Below are 18,712 nucleotides of genomic sequence, written 5' to 3'. Positions count from 1 at the left end.
AATTTACAAACTGATATGAAGGGCTAATGAATGTAATGGTTGCTTAACTTACTACTCTACCTATTATTGATCTAAGGAGACCAGAAGGGAGCAAAATGAGGGGAAAATATTGTGTCAAATCCTTAAAACAGTAACAAAGGAAAAACCTGAAAAGAACCCCAAACAGAAAAAACACCCCACCCTCTGTGTTAGATGTTTCTTTACCCTAAGTTTCCCATACGGGTGTCTAAGGCAATAATCCAAAGGAGAGTAAAAATAACTTGAGTTGTAGAGCAGCAAGGACAGCTGCCCCCAGAGAGGAACCAAGAAACTCCCGGGTGATGGTGCCCTTACGAGCCTCAGGTGTTCTTCATCTGCCTCACACCCGCCACCTGCTTCAATGCTGGTTTGTGGTCTGGGCCCTTCTTCTTCCTCATTGGAGTCTTTCTGTCTCCGGGCGGGCCGTAAATGTTCTCACCTTCTCGAGTTGCAGGCTCTGCTGACCCCAGCAGCCTCCCGCTCTCTGGCCCTTCCTTTCTGTAATTAAGTAGAAGTGCAAAACGAGCGCAGCTGCCGCCGCTGAAAGCTCGCAGGGTGCGGCCTGAGGCCTCAGCGACTCCAGCTGATGGAAGCGCTGCCCCGGCGCGGCCCGACACCCAGTGAGTCACTCTATTCAAACCGAAACGCTCATATCCGTGTTCCTTTACGCTCTGCCTCAGAGGGGGAGGAAGGTCCCTTGTCAGGGGGAGCGGGGCGAGGGTGACGCTGTGGAGCGGCGGCGGCCGGGCGGGGGTGGGGGGTTCTGGGCTCAGGGGGTCGTCGGGGGTCGCGGCGGCGCGCGCTCACCCGTCTGGACGTTCGCTCTTGCGAGCCCTGCGGGCGGTGACGAAATAACACGCGTTTGCTGACGCTGCGCTCGCGCAGTGACGCCGGCGGGCAATTAACGCTTACCGAGGGCGCGAGGCGCCGGGGGGGGGCGGGCGCTCCCGCCCTCGCTTTACGGCGGCTTTTGCGCCGCGCGCCCGGGGCCGCGCCTCGCCCCGCCCCTCCCGCTCACGTGCGGCAGCGCCGTCAGGTGACTTGGGTCGTCTGACCGGAGCCACCCTACCCCGCTGCCTTCCTCAGCCAATCGGCGCCGCGGAGCCTTGGCGCCAGCCAATCCGGTGGCGGGTTGGGTTGGGCGAGCAGGAGGAGGCGGTGGGGCGGGCGCTGGCGGCCGGAGGGCGGACATGGCGCTGCAGTTCGGCGGGGCGGGCGCGGCGGAGGAGCCGGCCTTGGTGGGGGGCAGCTTCGGGGCTGCCGACTCGTTCCCTAAGGACTTCGGCTACGGGGAGGAGGAGGAGGAGGCGGAGCTGGAGGGAGGCCCAGGGCCCGGCGGGCCCGGCGGCGGAGCGGGCGGGCCCGGCGGCGGCGCGGGCGGGGCGGACTCCAAGCCGCGGATCCTGCTCATGGGGCTGCGGCGCAGCGGCAAGTCCTCCATCCAGAAGGTGAGGGGCGGCCGGCGGCTCCCCGCCCCCGCGCTCCTTCCCCGGTGGCTGTTCAGGCCGGTTCTGCTCTTTAACGTGGGCGCGTGTGGCGAAGCCGGAGCGAGGGGAGGCGGCTGCCAAAGGACGCTCCTTCCCAGAGCGGACCGCGACCCTCCGGCCCGGAGCGGGAGGCTGTGTGGCACAGGTGGTAGCCTCTGTAGTTCTTCACTGTAACGCTTCAAAAATAAAAAGTGAAGATACTGGTGTGAAACTTACTACGTTTTGGTGAGAGCACCACGAGCGATGCAGGTGCGCGGTGTTTAGCTGTCGCTCCGGGTCGGAAGAAGCTGTTGTTCTGCCTTGTGATCCTTTGAAAGAGACTTCTGCTTTTGTACCAGCAGAAGGGCAGCCTCTGGTTTCCTTTGGTGCGCTAGGCCGAGCAAACGAGAGTCGCTGGTCGAGGAGGAAATAAAAGTTTCAGTGCCTTAGGTTGTTGGTAGCTTCGTAAAGTTGCTAGTGTTTCTTAATAAAAACAAAAGACAAAACTGGCTGTTTTCATTTGCCACGTAGCTCAAGAGAAGTGAGCACTAAGAACCATCCTTGTTCCTCAGTGCAAGTTCTGTATTTCCAGTCCCTATTATGAAGTTTTCAGGTGATATCTTTATGGGAAGGCGTCACTAGTGAAACGCGATGGTTTCCAAGCTCTAGACTTAGGGCCCTCAAACTTTCTCAAATCCAAGTGTGGAATCCTTCAGAGATTTTCCTGCAGAATTATGATTTGTGTACTTGGACCTGCTGTACTGTCCTTATGTAATAGGAACCTGGAAAGAGTTCAAACAGAGTACCTGGTTTGTGGTTTTTGGGGATGTGGGGGTTTTTTGTTTGTTTGTTCAGGGTTTTTTTTGGGTCACGGTCACCAGACTTGCTGTTCTGCCTTCATAAGATTAGCATAAATATACTATTGGGGGAGGAATTTGTGTGTGTGGTAGAACTTTAAGCAGCAACTTGTTTGGAGCTGCTGTAAAACCTTTCATTTATACCTGTTTTTCTTTAAAGGTGTTAAATAAATGAATTGAATTAGGTGAGTAGAGAGTCAGAAGCAGCTGTCTGTCGTGCTTCTGTAGCAAGCTCTAATACTTAGAAAATCTTATAGCAAGATGTAATGTAGTGCTCCTAATAACTATTGAATTTCTTTAAAAAATTTGTCTTGTCTTCCTTTCCCTGTACTTACTCTCTTCCTTCGTCACCCCACACCCCAAATCTCTCCTCTGGAGAAAAAAGACCGCTGCTACTTCTGAGACCCTCTCGTTCATTATCAGCTTAAGAAATCCACAAAATCAAAGATTCCTGAAAGCATGCAAATGACAAAATGTTTGTACATCTTACTGCTGTGAGGGAATCCTTTGCAACTTGCTTTTCGTTGTTAGCTGTGAAGCAGTTGTTTGCTTCCAGTTATGAGGTTCTCAGCACAATCGTGCAGTACTGTACACTTTCTCTCTCGTTTCAGGGACCTCCTTCTGTCTGCCCATGCAGATTCCTTTCTGGACATCAGGGCAATAGAAATAGTCTAATATTATCTCAAGAAAACAAGGGGTTACTATGACTGGAAAAAAAAGGGAGTTTGAAAACCCATTCTGTGTTTGGACTGATAGGTAAAGGAGCCTATTTTTACGTGCAGAATGATCCTGTGCTGCCGTGGGGAGACTGGCTGTGCGGACTTCATGGAGGCGTGTTTCGTGGTGGCCTGGGACAACTCCCAGTGACGGATTCTTCCCTTCGGGTTACTTGCGCTGTGAAGATTCTTAGAAAAGTTCTGGCTCCGGTTGTTGTTTCCTTTCTGAGGAAAAGGATGTAGATGTCTTGGATAGAAAACAGTTATTCATGTTTGCAGTGTGTCAGAAAAAAGAAAAGGAGGAAACTGTCCTAGGGTTGTTACTTTCTCAGCAACTTGCAATTCCTGCCCTAGATATTCTTCTTGCATTTTCTAGGTGTTGCTACAATGTACCCTGTAAGGTGTCTTGTGGTGGCAGGTTACATTCGATCATAAGCTCCTGTAGTAGGGATGCTGTGGGAGTCATGCTTGTCACTTCATGCGTAGGATTATTGTTTGGTAGTTTGTGTTTGTATGGATTAGGCCAACATTTCAGCTGGAAGTGAAATACCGAATATAGCTGTTCTCCGATTTGTTTAAAAAAAAAAAAAAAACAAACAACAACCAAAACAACCACGTACTTCCCTGGAGAGTCTGTTCGAAGTTTAAGGTAGCGGGAATGAACGTGTCCGACAAACTCAACTCACGGGTCCAAGGAAGGGTAACTACTCAAAAACTGAGATTGTGAGTTTTTAAAGAAATGAAACAAACAAACAAGAAAAGGGCAGTCCAAAGCCACGGAGATGGTTCAGAAATGTTGCATCAGGAGTGCAGCTTACCTGCTGCAATTCAAAAATAAAACCACGTGCTGCTGTAGAGAAGTTATTGTAGAGAAAAGGTTGGCACGTCAAAAACAATCCTGAAAAGTCAGCGATCCTGACAGGTCAGGTGTGAATGGGAAATTCAGAGGGATAAAGAAAAAAATCTGAACAAGCGTACTGCTGAGAGTGCTCAAGCCGACAGTGAAAAGTTCTTAAAATATGGTAAAAGCAGGAAGTCGATGAGACTGTTGGATGTTGAAGGCATAAAAAGAACACTTGGAAATGATAAAAGTCATAGTGAGGAAACTCAGCAGATTCTTAGAATTTTACTAGCTTTCTCTGCTCTGCCTGCATATGCCTAGTCAAAATTGCTTGGCGTCAGTGTTAGCTGCGTGCTTCCGATCAGATGTTTCCACAGCTTTTTATTGGCTTTATCGAAGCTGTGTAAAGCAAGTAAGAGTGGGGATAGATGCTGGGTGGTAGAAATGAAATTCGATCAAAACTGTGTCCTGGTTCCCCTATTAGTGTAAAAACCAGATGGGGAACAGCAGTCTGACGAAACGTGCTGCTTTGGGAAGAAGGGGAAAGGGGGATGATGGCATTGCTTCTCAGAGACTCTTCCGCTTTAAACTGGATTCACTAATTCTGTCCTGCTCCCTGTGGGAGATGCTGAGTTCCGAAGAAGGAACGTTGATTTCGGAATGCTTTAAAATTGCTGCAAACGCTGAGAAATTTCCAGTCCTTGCAATGCAGCCGCTACATATCTAGAACTGTTCTTACTTTTCCTTGCAAATGTCCTGCTGTTTAAAACCTCATTTAGATCCTGGCTTTGTCTGACTTTTGCCTTGAGGAACAGTGCTGTTTTTTTTCCCCCTCAGTCTTAAAAATCTAGGCTGGTGTACTACTTTGAACCTCACTAAACAACCCATTAACTACGCTGGGTGTAGAGTTGTTTGTCTTGCAGTTTTTTTGACAGATTGTTGCACTAGGTCTCTGTAATGGATGACTTCTCTAACTGTGCGAAATGTAAAAAAAAAAAAAAAAAAAAAAAATTACCAAGTGCTATATAGAAACAGTCGTAGTGTTGGACCACCTTATGTTTGTAATAACTTCTGTAATATGTGGTTGAGTTGCTTTAGCAGGACGTTTGCTGCTGAAACTGACTGCTTTGGCTACAGGCTGCTTTGCTGTGGGGTTACATGTTAGTTCTGTTTGTTCCAGAAAGGGCTAAAATCCCAGTTTTTGAGTACTAGCAATGTTTTTCATCACTGCAGCTAAACTGATTACCACCTAGCATGAAAGCTTTCATCGTTTCTTTAGGGTATTTGAAAGGAGAGGGTCAACAAACATAATTTAGTTGTTAATAGATGGCAAACTACCTAGCTATTCTGGTCTCTAAAGCTGAGACGTTGTACACTTTTATTGTAGTTTAGGACAGTCTGATTATATTCTGTCATAACACTTGACACCAGACTAAAAGCAAAGTTTCCTTTAGGAATTTCTAAGACTGGAAAGGAACAGTTCTTAAAAGCTTGCTTGATTACCATGCTGGCTGTATACCAGATCCAAATTGGCTAATAAAACAGAATTTGGAAATACTGTGTTAGACTTGCAAGGACGAAAGAGTAACTGGGATGTCTGTGTCTCTGGGCAGCAGTGTTATTTAGACTTGTGAAAATGTTTAACTGTGTTCGGTTGCTTGGTTCTGGTTGAGAGTAGGTAGTTCCTTAGCTGATACAGGGAGCTGTCTATTTACCGAAAGGAGACTGTACGCTTTAGAATGGACAAAATTATTTGTAAGATTCAAGTCACAGAATTTTAACCAATCTCTTCCAGTAAGATAAAGTTGAGACTATCATTTGTGTTCTTTTAACAGGTGGTGTTTCACAAAATGTCTCCCAACGAGACTCTGTTCTTGGAAAGTACCAACAAGATCTACAAAGATGATATTTCCAACAGTTCATTTGTGAATTTCCAAATATGGGATTTTCCTGGACAGATGGACTTTTTTGATCCAACATTTGATTATGAGATGATCTTCAGAGGAACAGGTGCTCTAATATATGTTATAGATGCCCAGGTAAATACAAATCACTAAGAATCACAAGGAATTTTTCTTTTTTTGCTTTGTGTGTGAGAGGAATTATTGAGAAGCTAATAATTTATACTTTTAGGTAAGTTCGTATAACATCTATTACGTATGAAAGGTTGCGTTGGCAATCTAACTTCTGGTGTGTGGTTTTTAGTTTTGTGAAGTGACTGGAACATACGCTCCAGTGGAGAGAGTGGAGAGGGGCGAGTACTCTGAACTTCCCTTTTCTACTATAGCAGTGAGACGCTGCTGTGCCAGGTGCTCTGAGTTCTCGCGCCTCTGCTCTTGGCTGCTGTGGCGTTCATATAACAACAGCACGCTCCTGACCTCACTTTCAAGCACTGGTACTATTGAGTATCTGATAGCTTCTAGTGAATTTAGGAACTGCACCATGGAAGATTACCTGGTTATTAGGACTGTCTTGGAGATTGCTGCTGCCTTTTGCTGGAGTTGAAGCGTAGCCTTCCTGTTGCTCTGAGCCCTAGTTCTGCATAGCTGAGCCTTGTATAGCTAATGCAACTTAATTTACATAACAATCTAAGCTGCTTGGATTTCTGACACTCCAAGGTATTATCTTCTTCCATACTTCTGTTTAGTTACACAAGTGAAGTTCTTGCACTGAAATATTTTGTCCTTGTGCAGAATGGAATAGTTATCGGAGATAAAGCCGTGTCATTCATTCCTGCCAAAACTGATTTACAGGATGACTACATGGAAGCTTTAACAAGACTCCACATTACAGTTTCAAAAGCCTACAAGGTCAACCCGGAAATGAACTTTGAAGTTTTTATTCATAAAGTTGATGGTTTATCGGATGACCATAAAATAGAAACTCAGAGGGATATTCATCAGAGGGCTAATGATGACCTTGCGGATGCTGGGCTTGAAAAACTTCACCTTAGGTGAGTTAAAGATTCTGGCGTGTGTGATCTGCTGTTGCTGATATGCATACAGACTAATGGCTTTTAGATGTAATAGTGGAAGGATTGGAGCAGGACTTGTTAGTTTCTTAATATTGCACAAACTCTTGCTATAACATACACCGCTGAACTTAAGGCCAAGCCTCAGCTGTTAGGCTGACTAGAATAAGGCAGGCTACTGTATCGGATTCCAGTCAACAGATTTATTCATAAACTTGCTGATAACTCAGGGTCCTTTTGCATACTTTTCATTTAGCGTAAGAGGCCAAATCTGTACATGTGGCCTGGAGGGGTATGGGCAGGGGAAGGAGAGGGGAAGCTAACTGCCTTCTAGTCCTGGCTAGCACTGACTTTTCAGCGTGATTGGTTTTAAAAGCTTAGTCTCTTACCTGATATTTGGCTTGCTTTTAAGCCAGGTATCTTCTACCAACACCTTTTAAATGAGCTATCTTTTCGCTGCTTTTACTGCTATTTTGATTCTCACGGAGCTTTTAAGTATTGCCAGTGTCTTTCAGTGTTAGTCGGAATACAGTGGAAGATCAGGAATGGGACTTGAAATCTAGTTGAACGTTTAACGCCTTTGTGATAAGCATTCTTTAGGCTAAATGTGTTAAAGCATGTTCAGATTCTTCTCTCTGTTCTCCCATCTCCTGGGGATGGGGGAAGTCTTGTTTCATGTTTACTGCAGTCGCTTGGAAATTAGGTTCTTGGTGCAATGGCCAGGTATGTTTGTGATAAAGGCATCCTAGCTAAATCATCCGGCCTTGATGTTAGAAAGTATAGCTTTAACATTTCTATTGCAATTCTGAAGTTCTCTTGAATCTTTTTCCTTTTTTTGTCCCTCTTCCTCCTCTCAGCTTTTATTTGACCAGTATCTATGACCATTCAATATTTGAAGCCTTCAGTAAAGTGGTACAGAAGCTCATTCCGCAACTGCCAACGCTGGAAAATCTACTAAATATCTTTATATCTGTAAGTGTTAATCTGTAAGCATTAACTAGTATCTTTATATCTGTAAGTGCTGAGTGAAATACACGGAATGGTAAAGCAAGTCCTTCTGCTAAGGAACGCTGGCTAGATGTGCCCGTGGGAGATTTGGGTGGCACTCATGTTGGTGATCTCTGCTGGCCAGGTTGTCTGCATCAGAAGCTCTTTACCACAGCTGAGTTGTACTGTTGTGTGCTTTGTGACGGTTTATCTAAAATCTGACAAGGCATAGTTTGGCTGGTTATAACTGTTGATACAAAGTTTTCTGTTAGCACAATATACTGATTAGACTGCTAAGGCACTTAGTAGTCTAATGTAGCTGTACTGGCAAGAGACTTTTTTCATAGTGTGAACTTGGCCTTGAGCTAAGCTGACTATTTCATGTGGTCTGTGAGACTTTTGCCCTTATTCCTTTAGTGTTTGTGTTTCTTATAGAATTTGTGATATAGGAATTTGCTGCTGTCTACTTTAAATCAAACGAAATCTCACCCTAGAGACAAGGCTGAAGTAGCTTGTCTCATTTAAGTTACATCTGTGAGGCTGCTGTTGCAGGCATGTGGACAATGTGGAAAAAAACAGTTGTGATTGAGAGAAGCCGTGCAGGTCAGACGTGTCGCCCCTGCTGCTGTATAATGCTTGTTTCCTGTGTTGGTAGAGGACTGTCTCTAATAACCCAGCCCAGTGAATAAAGGACACGTTAATGGCTCACCGTGTTCAGTGCCACAAGGGTATAGAGTGTGGCGCTGATGCCAAAAGGATCATCTGGATGTCCTCAGGACACTGCCTTGGGTATTCAGACTAGCTAGGAAGAAGCGATAAGGAATGCTTCTGGTGCATAAATAGAAATTAAGCTTTGCCAGAAATCCATCGTGTATATGTGTTGGCTCGCTTAACAACAGAAAGCTTCTGAATTTGATATGAGCACGTGCACTTTGCCAAAGTGCTCAGTTACAAATGGCATGGTACAATGGGCTTCACGCTTTTCCATACATGTAACTGCCATGACGTGATACTCTCCACGGAGTCATAAGTTTAGAAGCTGACTTTATCTGCCCTTGTGTTAAACTACACGGCAACTGCCTCACACAGAAACTGAACTGCCAAGATACTACTACAAGCGTAACATTTAAGTGTCAGCATACTGCTATGAAGTAGCTTGTCTTTGAGCCTGGTCCATCAGGTGGATGTGGATGTGTGGCTCTTCCGGAGTTAACAGAACCACAGAAGAGGAAAACTGCTGAATTTGGGTTCTGGAAGCATAGTAAAATGTAACCTTAATTATGATCTGGTAAATAATAAACTAAAAGATTTCTAACTGAGTCCCCAGCTTTAGTTTTGTAAGCTAGAAGGTAATGTTGATATGTACTAAGACAACAACTATATGCTCTAAATCTTGATTCTGTCTTAAGCCTCTAAATTGGTTATGTTTAAACCATTTTCTGCTATTAAGAATGTGAAAGTGTATGCATTCTACTTGCGATTTTAAAAATGCAGTTATTTTTAAAATTCATCCAAATTCTTTCTCTTTCTGAAGAATTCAGGCATTGAAAAAGCTTTTCTCTTCGATGTAGTCAGCAAAATCTACATCGCAACAGACAGTTCCCCTGTGGACATGCAGTCATATGAATTGTGCTGTGACATGATTGATGTAGTGATAGATGTTTCCTGTATATACGGGTAAGTGATGAATACTCTTAGGAAAAAAGTCCTTGAAAGTTGTAGAATAGGTTGCAAACTGTGCAAGTGGTGCTGGCTTTGTCATCCAGCAAGATGTCATTGGTTGGGCTGTTGAGCACATTGGTTCTGTAAGGAACTAGAATAAAGCCAAACGAGTTGGCAGCTGGATTGAGCATTTGTACTCAGTTTGTTGCCCTCCACTCGTGGCCTTAGGCCGACATCTGACATTTGTAAAAGTCAAGTGTTTCATGTAAAACACGACTACTACTGTGTCTTGTTTGGCATGGTGGGTGCAAGTATGTTAATACCTGTAAGTAATTGGGGTCGATAGCTTGCCATAGCTTTTAAGCGTAACTTGCAGTCACATTGCTTTAAGACTTGCCGCTATCTGAACAGAACAGCTTGTGTGAGGTCAGCTTGGCTCTTGCTGACTTTCTCTGAGGGATGCATATAGTGCTTGTTTCTCACAATTTACGGCTGAATTATAATTCACAATGGATTTTTGAAGTGGCTCTGGAGAAGCGGTAACTTATTTTAGAACTGTGGTTGTAGCCTGTAAAATTCAGTGCTGCCAAGAAGTACCACGATGTTTAATGGTCTGTCTCCTGACGGGTCAACCCAGGGTTGCGTAAATGTTTTGATTTTTTTTTTTTCAGGAGTGAATGCTTAGAAGTAGCTTGCGATACATCTTTTGCTTCTACAGTAACTTAACTTACGCTAATAACTTGCAAATAGAAAGCAGCATCCTAATCTTTTCTTGAAAATGCAGGCTGGTTTAGCTTAAGACCAAAAAGTGTCCTAGTCCCTGTGGCACACACCTTGCCCCTGCCCGCCCCAGCCTCACTGAGGAAGCCTTTGTATTAATTTACTAAAAGGAATTTCGCCGAGATGTGACTCCATTGACCTTTCTGCATAGAAGTGCTGCATTAGAATCTTCAGTCACCTGATGCTTCAGTGTGTCATTGTAAGCTCAGTGAGACACTGAGTAGCAGTGACTCTTTGGGCTGAAGGTAAACTGTGCTATAACTGATGTACTATACTACCTCCATGAAGAATGCTCGGCTGTAAGCTGAAAACAGTGTCGACTAACCAGCCACAGCTCTTGCTTTGATACCAAGAGAAGGCATGCTGATAGCTTGCCCTTAACTGCTCATCTAAGATAGTGTCTTGTGAAGGTCTCTACTCTGTTCAGGTCTAGCTTTCCTGAGAAACTTAAGGTGTGACAATGGTCTTACAATGGTATTAAAACCTGCATTGCAGGTTCTTCACTTGCTCACTGTTCAGTAATATTCTTCAGACTGCATTTAACAGGTATTTGTCTTGAAGTTACGTGTGCGTGCCTACTATATTATGTCTTGGGTTAACTCGTTCTTTCTTAGGTTAAAGGAAGATGGCACTGGAAGTGCTTATGATAAAGAGTCAATGGCAATTATCAAGCTCAATAACACAACGGTCCTGTACTTAAAGGAAGTAACAAAGTTTTTGGCATTAGTTTGCATTCTTAGAGAAGAGAGTTTTGAGCGCAAAGGTAAGGACTGCCCCCTCATGGAATGGCTTTTATCTAATGGTTTTTATCAACTATATTAATATGACTTTACAAGTCACCTTGGTTTTTGTGTAACTAAACTTGTTTATTTTTTTCTGGGAGGGATTTTAACCTTTCCTACAGATAGGTGTAAAGAGGTCCTATTCTTATCCTTGTGAATCATAGCTTTAATTGCTATCCTGCTGAAATGACTTGTGTAGCTAATGTGCTCTGTGTCACTACCATCTGCTATAGTGGAATCAGTAGAATGGAATAATGCTTATTATGTTCTGCTTGACAGCTGCTGTATTGTGAATAGCCGTATTCTCTATTATGTGTTGCACTGATGTAACTTTTTTTTAATGTATGACTGAAGAAATCAACAGTGGTAGGCTAATGCAGTGTGTGGTAGGAGTGTGATTCTGTGAACTTAGAACGAAGTGTTTAATACATTGCAGGTCTAACCAACTATAGTTGCTTGGACCTGTAGGAGATGATGGTGTGAATGGTCTTGCCCATGTTACAGGGTAGAAATGACAGCATAGGCCCTAATTTCAAAGTATTTGACTTAAATGGTGACAGTACTTACCTTGGCATTTTAAAAAGATAAAAACCAGATGTGTTCTTTTAATTACTGTACTGTAGTTGATCTCAAAGTTTTTCTGACTGGAGTTAGCATATATATCAATGACATAAAGTACAAGGTAACGTTCAAGTGATGGTCATTCTTTACTAGCATGTCTTTTGGGGGTAGAGTCTGGTGGTGTCCGCTCACCTTCTGTTTAATTATGAATATACTCCTTGCGTTCCAAATGAGTATCTTTTTTAATTTTTTTTGTAAAAACTGAGACAGTCTAAATAAATACTGGCGTCAGTAACACTTTGTTAAATCTTCTGAATCCAAATTCATACTAAAATAAGAAGCAAAATAGCTGTTGGTTAAATGAAGTATTTTATATTTATTTTGAAGCTGTGTTGATTATGTAAATGTGCTGAACTAAGCACAGTTTTTTCCTCTCCCCCTTCCTTCTTGACAGGTCTGATAGACTACAATTTTCATTGCTTCCGCAAAGCCATTCATGAAGTCTTTGAAGTAGGTGTTGCTTCCCACAGAATCTGCAACCATCAATCAAGCGCCTCAAATATGAAAGCAGTGACTCACAATGGCACACCTAGGAATGCAGTCTAGAGGAAAACTAAAGACATTGGATAGACTTGTCAGCTCTTCACTCCGAAGTTTTGTGGAACAAGAGAAGAGTAGTCTGAAAGCCTGAAGTATGTTTCACAGGAGAAGAGTGGCGCTAACTGTGGAACAGCAGCTTGTAACTCACGTTGGACAACTGAAACTACTGTAAAGATACTTTGAGGCCAGTGGACTTAGAAATGCCGGTTTGAAACCAGCTTTATTGCAAATGCGGTGGTTTTTCAGTTTGGAGTCCTATTTTAACAGTCTGTCTCTGACTGATTGCCCGGTCAAGACTTCCAAATGATTGAGTTGAGTTTTGCGTGAAACACTGAACAGTCACTTGCTCAACTTTTTTTTAAATTAATCTGTAGAATATCCACTTTTGCTTAAGTTTACCCTTTTGTTATGGAAAAAAAAAAAGAAAAAAGAAAAAAGGTGGTGTTATTATTTAGGCTTGTGAAACACAGGCTTTTTGTTTGGTGAGGCTGGTCTCACAAATCATTCCATAAAGTAGTTCTTGCTCTTGCCGGTGTGCTCAGAGTATTCTTGTGAATTCAGTACTTGTTAAATGGATGCAAGGTGATTCTGTGTTTGTTTGGAGAGCTGACCTGGAGCTTCATTTTTCAGAGATCGTGATACTTGCTTTCAGACCACGCTTCTTGGTATGCCCCCTTTGATGGAAGGGAAGTATTAAAAACAGAAATAAACTACCTGCTCTCTTTTGCAAAAACATGGATGTCATAAATCTGTGCGATTCACAAAACAACTGCATGGCTAACCCAACTGAAATGTCTGCCATCCGTTGGAATAAAACAACCACTTTCAGCTATTCCCAAGCAAAGAAATCGCAAAGTAACTGACTTTTGATGGTGGATCTCTCTCTGCCCTCTGACTGATAATCAAGACAATTCTTAGGAAAATGTCTGAGGGTGTTATGCTTGCATGGCGATTAAATATCAGTGTGCCACAACCTACTAATAATACTGGACATTGAAAGTGCGTTGATTCTGGACTGTGGCAAACACCTTCTTGTTTGTCGCCATGCAATCTGAATAGAATAGCATTTTTTCTGATTTTGTGAATGCTGGCTTTCATACTATGGGAGGTATATCTGAATTGTTTTAATCTAATTTATTGGTATTATTACTGCAGGTGTCATTCTGTACATCAGCCTTGCTATACGGTAAGCTCAGCTTCTGGCCCATAAAGATCTTGCCTCTTTTTACCTGTCCCTGTGTATGTATAGGTGTCGCGAAGCCACCAGACCAATTGACTATACAAGTGCCACTGTAAAAGTTTCTGCAAGAAGATCTGTAACTGTAAGCGATCTCTGCAACTGATGTATTTATGTGGTCAGAGATAACCACGGGGTTGCTTCTGTGCTTATAAAATGAATTTTCATTGAACTGTGTAAAAATGAATATACATGCATTAACATTAGGGTGTATCCACATACTGTCTAAATGTTTTTCCTTTGTTTTAAAGATGTTGTATGATACTAAATACATAAAGGATCTGCTCCAAAAGTTACCACAGTCAGCAGGAGACTTGAGAATTCAAGTACTCTAGTTCAGTTCTCTTAATACCAGTTGTAGTTCTGAACCTAGCCAAGCCCCTTTTTGGTAATGGAACTGCAGGGTTTTGGGTTTTTTTAAGAAAATGCTGCAGGCTTGTAAGATTGGGTTTTGCAGCTTGCAAGCTCTATCACAGTGTTTTAGTACTCAAGGTGAGAGGAGAAGTAATGGGCAAGATCACAGGAAGGAAGAAATCATTCCCACTCGTGCAGTGAGTTTTCCATGTTGTAAGTACACGTGTATGTTTCCTCTCTTTGTCTTCACTCTCTACATGATTTTGTGCTAATAAAATGAAAAAAGGTCAAACATAACACTGTTGTTTCTGTTGGAGGGTAAGACACTTCAACAAAAGTCTATAAAGGCCAATATGGTTAAGCAAATTTTAAAAAGCCATGTTATCTTCACAGTATTAAAAAAAAAAAAAAAAGGTAAATACCACCTTCCCATGTCAGGCTTTAAAAAGTTTAGTCACCCTTAGCTTTCTTCTCAATAGCTGACTCCAAACTGAATACTCAGTTCTCAGAAGATGACTCTAGACTTTAAAGGCATATAAATGATTAAGTGACTTGTTCTCTTCTTTTGATTAATGGTGAGCCTTAGGCGGTGTTCTGAAATTCTGCCTTCTGGTGTGTGGTGGTTGTTTGGTTTTGTGTGTGTGTGTTTTTGGTGTTTTTTGTTTTTTTTTTTTTTTTTTTTTTGTCAGCATTACCTTACTCTTAAAGGTTGCATTTACTTAAGGTTAATGGTAGCATCTCAAAACAGAATACTGATTATTTTCACTATTACCTGAACAATATTAGCTTTAAAAGTTAAATTTGTCTCTACTGAGGAGCACATTATTTCTTTGATTTACTAGAACTAGTCTTAACATCTTTCCTAACATTACTCAATTTAAGTCAGATGCTGCTATTCAAGCAGAGTGTTACTTAACCCGTTGCTGCTTTAGTGAGGCAGTTTTTGGTTTCTGATGAAGCCTTCATGCTGCCGGGGAGGGAGGGGGAAGGACAGTAATTACGCTTTATTTTCTCCCTTGTGCTGGGGACCGTCTCCCCTTCCTGCACTGACCTGCTGGGGGGAGGTAGAGATTCCCTGTTAGAGAGAAGGGAAGGCAGTATCACAGTCTCTCCAAGAAACAGACTGAAATTATGAAGCAGACCATCAACTACTGCTTCACCTTCCCGCCTTTTTTTCCCCTCTGAACCTGTACCTGTACAGGTGCCCTGCAGTTGTTTTTGCAAGCTGAGGCCTTGTGCTTCTGAGGAGAAAAAAGGTGCAGACAGGGGCGGGTGTGAGGGAAAAGGTGACTCGTCTGCAGGGGGAAGGAACAAAATCCTTTTCTGTTGAAGACTAAGGCAATCCCTTGTGAGGTACCTTCCAAAGCCTGGAGGTGGCCGGCAATGGCGGGCTGGGCTTCCAGTGAGGGTCGCGGCGGCGGCTGCGGGCAGGCGAGGCCCAGCCTGGGCAGAGGGGGCGCAGCCACGGGCAGTGGTGTGTGTCTGCTGCCCTGAGGGCTCCAAGCCGCCCGTCTTCGGCTGGGGCAGCGACCGGCCTGCCGGGGCCTCCCCGAAGACACGCGTGACCGAGGCCCCCCGCTCCGTGCCGGCGGGCGGCGGGGCGGGAGCGGCGCTGAGGCGGCCACAGCGGCCGGGCCCAGGGCGCCGCCCTCGTCCGCGGTGTCTGCCCCGCCCAGCAGGGGGCGCGCGAGTGGCGCAAGGGCAACGGTCGCGCGGCTGCCGGGCGGTTTCCCGCGCGCTTCCTTCTCTCACGCGGGGCCGAGGGCGAGGGCCAGGGCCATGGCGAGCTCCGGCGCCGTTACTCGCCCCCGTGGGAGCTCGGGCAGGTGCTGGGCTGGCGGGTCCCGCGGCGGCAGGGCCCGAGCCGCCCCCACCTTCCGGGCAGGTCCGTGTCCCCGTCGGCGCGGAGCGGCGGGGCCGGTGTCGCTGGAGACGCCGCTCGCGGCAGGTGGCACTCGCGCGACGCGCCCACCTGAGGACTTGAGGAGCCGCTGAAAAGCCGCCGTCCCGCGTCCTCCCTCACGCACGTCCCCTCGGGGCCTGCCGGGCCGCGGGCGTTGGCGGGTCCTCCCCGGAGACCGAGTGGACTCCGAGAGCAGCGGAGGAGAACGGGCGTCTTTAAACGCTTCTGTTTTGTCAACCGCCGCTGCTGTATCCCAGGTAAAGTGCTTTATTTCTTCTTGCTTTGCGTTTCCATTGACTCCTGTTAACCTGTGGCCACCCTCTCCCTTCCTTTCCTTCTCTGTTGTGCTTTGCCTTCCTAGCGCTGGCGTCTGCCCTGAGAGCTGGGTGGCGGGAGGGGACTGTCCTCTAAAAAGGAGTTCTAGAGGTGCCTTTACTGGAGTGTTTTTGGAGTCAGCTTACGTTTGGTAAAATTCTCTTATGTTGTGTGGATAAGTAGGATCTTCTCCTGTCAGGTTGTTCAAGTGCATAGTAAATGTTTTTTGCCCGGAATCTGTTATATTAGGATTTTTCCCATTGCGTTATGAACAGAGTATTTTTCCATGTCTAGAATTATTATTCTATTTCCTTATTTTCAGTATAACTGTCCACCTTGTTTTTGCAACTACGTGATATTCTTTTTAACCTCAATGTTTGTTCTCGCCACGTGTGTGTAAATGGACTGTCAAAGTGGAGGTACAGAGATGGTAGAGCAAAGCTATTCTTGATAGTGGCTGATGGCACGATGAGGGAGAGTAACAAGTTGCAGCTTGGGCAGTTGAGGCGAGATACTAAGCAAAAAAGCCTTAGCTGAGAAGGTGGTGCAGTACTTGGAACAGGTTACCCAGAGAGTTATGGGTCTCCATCCTTGGACGCTTCAGCCAGGAAAAGCTAGGGCTGACCTGGTGGAGTGTTGGCGATAGCTTTGAGAGGGCAGTTGGGCGTGAAGACGTTCAGGGGCTCCTTACGTCCAACAGCTCTGTGATGCTGCAAAATATTTCTGACTCTGCTAGGTGAGGAGTATGAGCAACAGATTAAACACTTTCTACTTTGCAGTCTGTTCGTGGTTCGAAATACAGTATTACTGAAGAGAGATCGGTGGTAGGACCACCAGGAATAGATGTGTCGCCTGTAGTGTGTAATATGTTTAAAAATAGTGAGAAAAATGCTTTTTTCTTTCTGTAAGTATTATTCCCCAAGAGAATGTGAGGTAAGTAAGTAAACGCTTGGCTACTGTTGGGAATAAAGGTTCATATTGATGTAAACATTGCACAGGACCATGCAGTAAAGCAAAATAAAGCATCTATCTTTGTTTTAACTAACTTTGTAGTTTTAAAGGGTGTATTGCCTAAATTTACTCTGAACCAAGCAAGTCTGCCGAGCTTTTCTTAACATATGGCTATACTAGCTGCACTTTTGTCTGGATTTGAGAATTATTTGACATTCTTCAGTGCTCCTGAGGTTCAAAGCTGTATGTTGCTGCTCAGTTTGGACGTTAATGAGTGAACAGGTATCCCTTAAGCATGAGAAGGAAAGCAATGCCAATTTCTTCTTTTTTAATTAACCGCATGTTAACTGTATCTTGTTTTTTGGGTATGCTCTGAAATCCATGTAAAGGTGCTGCCGGTGGGTGTTTGTGTATCTCCAGGTGCACAGCTTTATTAAAGGCACCATTATAAAAATACAAACACTGTAAAACTAGGAGGGAGAGCCATATCACAGAGAAGGCTGCATAGCCTTGGTATAATTTTATTTAAGTTTGTGACTTCTTCCTGGTTTTAGTCAGGAAGTAGATTGGTTTTTGAGTAGAAGAGTTTGTTTTAAATACAAGCATTTTTGTGGTTCCAAATAGAAGTCAAAGTTGCTAGCTTGCAATTTGGATGTTGTCCTCCTTTACAGTCTGTTCTGATACTTGTTTTGAAAGCTATAATTTTTCTGGGCATAAGCAGCTACTGTTTTGTTTCTGTGATTAACCTTCTAGATGGTTGTGTTTGGGCTGAAATATTAGTTAAAGAATTTATAACAATATAATATATTCGTCATGAAAAGAAATGTCACTGAAACAGCAAATAACTTAAGATGTGCTTTTTGAAAATTCAAGATTCATTATTTCACAGAGGAATAGATCAATATTCCATCATTTAACAGTTGAGTCTAAAAACCTGCTGTGAAGTGAAGCAATGTATCTTATATTGGATGTAAGCTACTTTGATGTTAATTCCCTAGTTTTGTGTCACTTAGGGGCAAATAAGCCTTCCAGCTCCAGTCATGACTCGTTATGTCATTATGTTAGGCACTTACTGTACCTCCACAGCTAGGCAATTTGTATTCAACAGAAAGCTACTTATTTATGCTACTGATTTATTGGTTTCTTAAAAAAAAAAATCTTTTACAGCTTCAAGCGGAGTGACAGTGTGAGTCTATAATATAGTTTGGGTTCTGCCTGGGAAGAGTTTTCGTGGTATTTTAGAAATGTAAGTAAAGGTACTACCATTTTATTTTTCATCATTGCTGTGACAGCATTGATCCCAGAAAGAAAATGTGAGCTGTATCAAACAAACAAAAAACCCCAAACACCCAAAACCCAAAAAGTCCCCCATCAACCCCCTAAATATTTAGTGATAATACAAGTCGCAAAGCACCTCCTTCACTTAAATGAACAAATACCCACAACGCCTCAGTCCTTTGCACGGCATGAATATCGACTGCTTGCTGGGCTAAGATTTCTGTGCGTTATTAGAAAACATTTCCCTCTGGGTATTCTTGGACATGTACCATCACGACCCGTTCATGAGTGTAGGTATTAGGGGAGGACTTCCACGTGTTGCGAGAGCATTCCAAACTGTGTGTGCCTGGATTGGGATTACTTCTGCAGTTACTGAATTGCTTGTCCAGCCATTTGTAGTTATTTTTCACTCGTCTTCAGTGTTAACTGAGCA

General features: G+C 44.0%; 1 protein-coding gene across 1 annotated transcript; it reads left to right on the top strand.

The window, feature by feature from the left end:
• The first annotated feature begins 965 nt into the window (after positions 1-965).
• RRAGC (Ras related GTP binding C) lies at positions 966-14,129 on the top strand. Its single transcript, XM_074563292.1, has 7 exons — positions 966-1,466; positions 5,734-5,937; positions 6,652-6,851; positions 7,727-7,841; positions 9,391-9,533; positions 10,913-11,061; positions 12,096-14,129. Exons 1-7 carry the CDS (start codon positions 1,209-1,211, stop codon positions 12,245-12,247), a joined length of 1,221 nt encoding a protein of 406 aa, XP_074419393.1. The 5' UTR covers positions 966-1,208; the 3' UTR covers positions 12,248-14,129.
• Positions 14,130-18,712: the final 4,583 nt, after the last annotated feature.

This window comes from Larus michahellis, chromosome 19 (assembly GCF_964199755.1).
Source record: "Larus michahellis chromosome 19, bLarMic1.1, whole genome shotgun sequence".
Lineage (NCBI taxonomy): Eukaryota > Metazoa > Chordata > Aves > Charadriiformes > Laridae > Larus > Larus michahellis.
Note: the sequence above shows the minus strand (reverse complement) of the source record. Positions and strands in the feature narration are given on the sequence as shown.

Coding starts and splice junctions, on each gene's coding strand:
- RRAGC (XM_074563292.1), top strand. CDS start 1,209: ATGGCGCTGCAGTTCGGCGGGGCGGGCGCGGCGGAGGAGCCGGCCTTG. Junction 7,842..9,390: donor TACTAAATATCTTTATATCT/GTAAGTGTTAAT, acceptor CTCTTTCTGAAG/AATTCAGGCATTGAAAAAGC. Junction 11,062..12,095: donor AGAGAGTTTTGAGCGCAAAG/GTAAGGACTGCC, acceptor CCTTCTTGACAG/GTCTGATAGACTACAATTTT.